This window comes from Sinocyclocheilus grahami, unplaced genomic scaffold (assembly GCF_001515645.1).
Source record: "Sinocyclocheilus grahami isolate Dianchi unplaced genomic scaffold, SAMN03320097.WGS_v1.1 scaffold31.1, whole genome shotgun sequence".
NCBI classification, from domain to species: Eukaryota; Metazoa; Chordata; class Actinopteri; order Cypriniformes; family Cyprinidae; genus Sinocyclocheilus; species Sinocyclocheilus grahami.
This window is the reverse complement of record NW_015505210.1, coordinates 4,924,506-4,926,105: the sequence shown is the minus strand read 5'-3', so window position 1 is coordinate 4,926,105 and position 1,600 is coordinate 4,924,506. Positions and strand designations below refer to the sequence as shown.

Here is a 1,600-nt window from a genome sequence, read left to right as displayed (position 1 = left end):
TTGTGGTCCAGGGTCACATTTGTAAAACCAGTAATGGATGATATGAAGTGCTGGTGTATTTTTAAATGACATGGAGATCATTTGAAAAATGAAAAATCATTTGAAAAATATGGAAAAATCGATACAGTGTCTGCACTGAAACTGCTGCAGATCTTCCAGTATGTTTACTGCAAAATCAGACCAGTGCACAGTACGACAGTGTTTCTATCACACAAAAGTGTCATTGTTAAAAGCAGAAGCTAAAGTGAGCTTTGCAGTTGCCATGCTTGTGAAAAGACACTGAATTAAACAGCCTCTTTTCTGCTTTTGCCTGAAAATCATTTATTACACCTACAGAAATGCCATTCCTACATCCCTACAGAAACTTGACAAGCTGTTTGTTTGTTTTGTTCTGTAGATAGAGAACAGAATGGCAGTGAAGAGGGCATTCTCCAATGCTATTGTGTATGGGACTAAACTAGCCAAGGGGAAGGTTGATCTTCTGGTTCTTTTCATGATGGACAACCACCACGACCTCTTCAAGGTGAGCCAGCAGCTCAGACTGGCCTCTAAAAACACTGTTAATGACATACAGTTAGACATATATACGACTGTGCAAAGGTTTGGGGTCTGTAAGAAATGCCGTTCTATTGAACTTTAAATTCATCAAAGAATCCTGAAAAAAAAAAGTATAATGGATTCCACAAACACTAAGCAGCAAAAACCGTTTTCAGTGTTGGTAGTAATAAGCAAATCAGCATATTAGAATGATTTCTAAAGGATCATGTGACACTGAAGACTGGAGTCTTGATGCTGAAAATTCAGCTTTGCGTCACAGGAATAAATTACATTTGAAAATGTATTCAAATAGAAAACAGGTATTTTAAACTGTAATAATATTTCAAAATATTACTGTTTTTACTGTATTTTTGATCAAATAAATGCAGCCTTGGTGAGCAGAAGAGACGGCCCAAAGTTTCGAATGATTGTTTATATCAGCATATATAACAATTGTAATAGTCCTTGTGTTTTAAAATGAGACATTCATTTGCCTTGTGAATAATTCAGGTCATGGTTCTCTTATAAAATTGTGTTTGTGGGCCTGAAGTGAACTGACAGCATTTGTAATAATTTGACTGTGTTTTTGCTCTAGATTCCCGTCACATTGCACAAACTTGTAAGTGATAAACTGGCCAGTATCATCAAAGGAACAGATCCTGACCTCATCACAGGTAAATCTACAAATATATGTCAAATACATGAGAAAAGTCTTTCATGCTGGTTACTTTTTTTTTTTTTTGCTTAAAGGGGTCATAGGATGCTATTTTAAAGATCATTATTTTATGTATTTGGTGTAACAGAATATGTTGACGCTTTAATGTTCAAAAAACACATTATTTTTCAAATACTGTACATTATTGTAGGTCCTCTATGCCCCGCCTCTCTCAAACATGTTGTTTTCAACAAAGCCCCCTCCTTTGACAAGCGCAGTCTGCTCTGATTGGCCAGCTGACCCAGTGCATTGTGATTGGCTGAACACCGCAAGCACGCGTCGGAAATGTAACGCCCCTTACCATAATCGCGAGCTTCAGCTTTCAAAGTAAATATCAAGACAGTTAAT

General features: G+C 36.8%; 1 protein-coding gene across 2 annotated transcripts in view; it reads left to right on the top strand.

The window, feature by feature from the left end:
- Window positions 1–1,600, top strand: part of depdc7a (DEP domain containing 7, paralog a) — a 15,462-nt gene that overhangs the window by 11,983 nt on the left and 1,879 nt on the right. For both annotated transcript variants that reach the window (XM_016262785.1, XM_016262781.1), the window contains exons 7-8: window positions 398–523; window positions 1,133–1,211. In XM_016262785.1, the coding sequence (XP_016118271.1) occupies window positions 398–523; window positions 1,133–1,211 (205 nt within the window). The remainder of the gene's footprint in view (window positions 1–397; window positions 524–1,132; window positions 1,212–1,600) is intronic.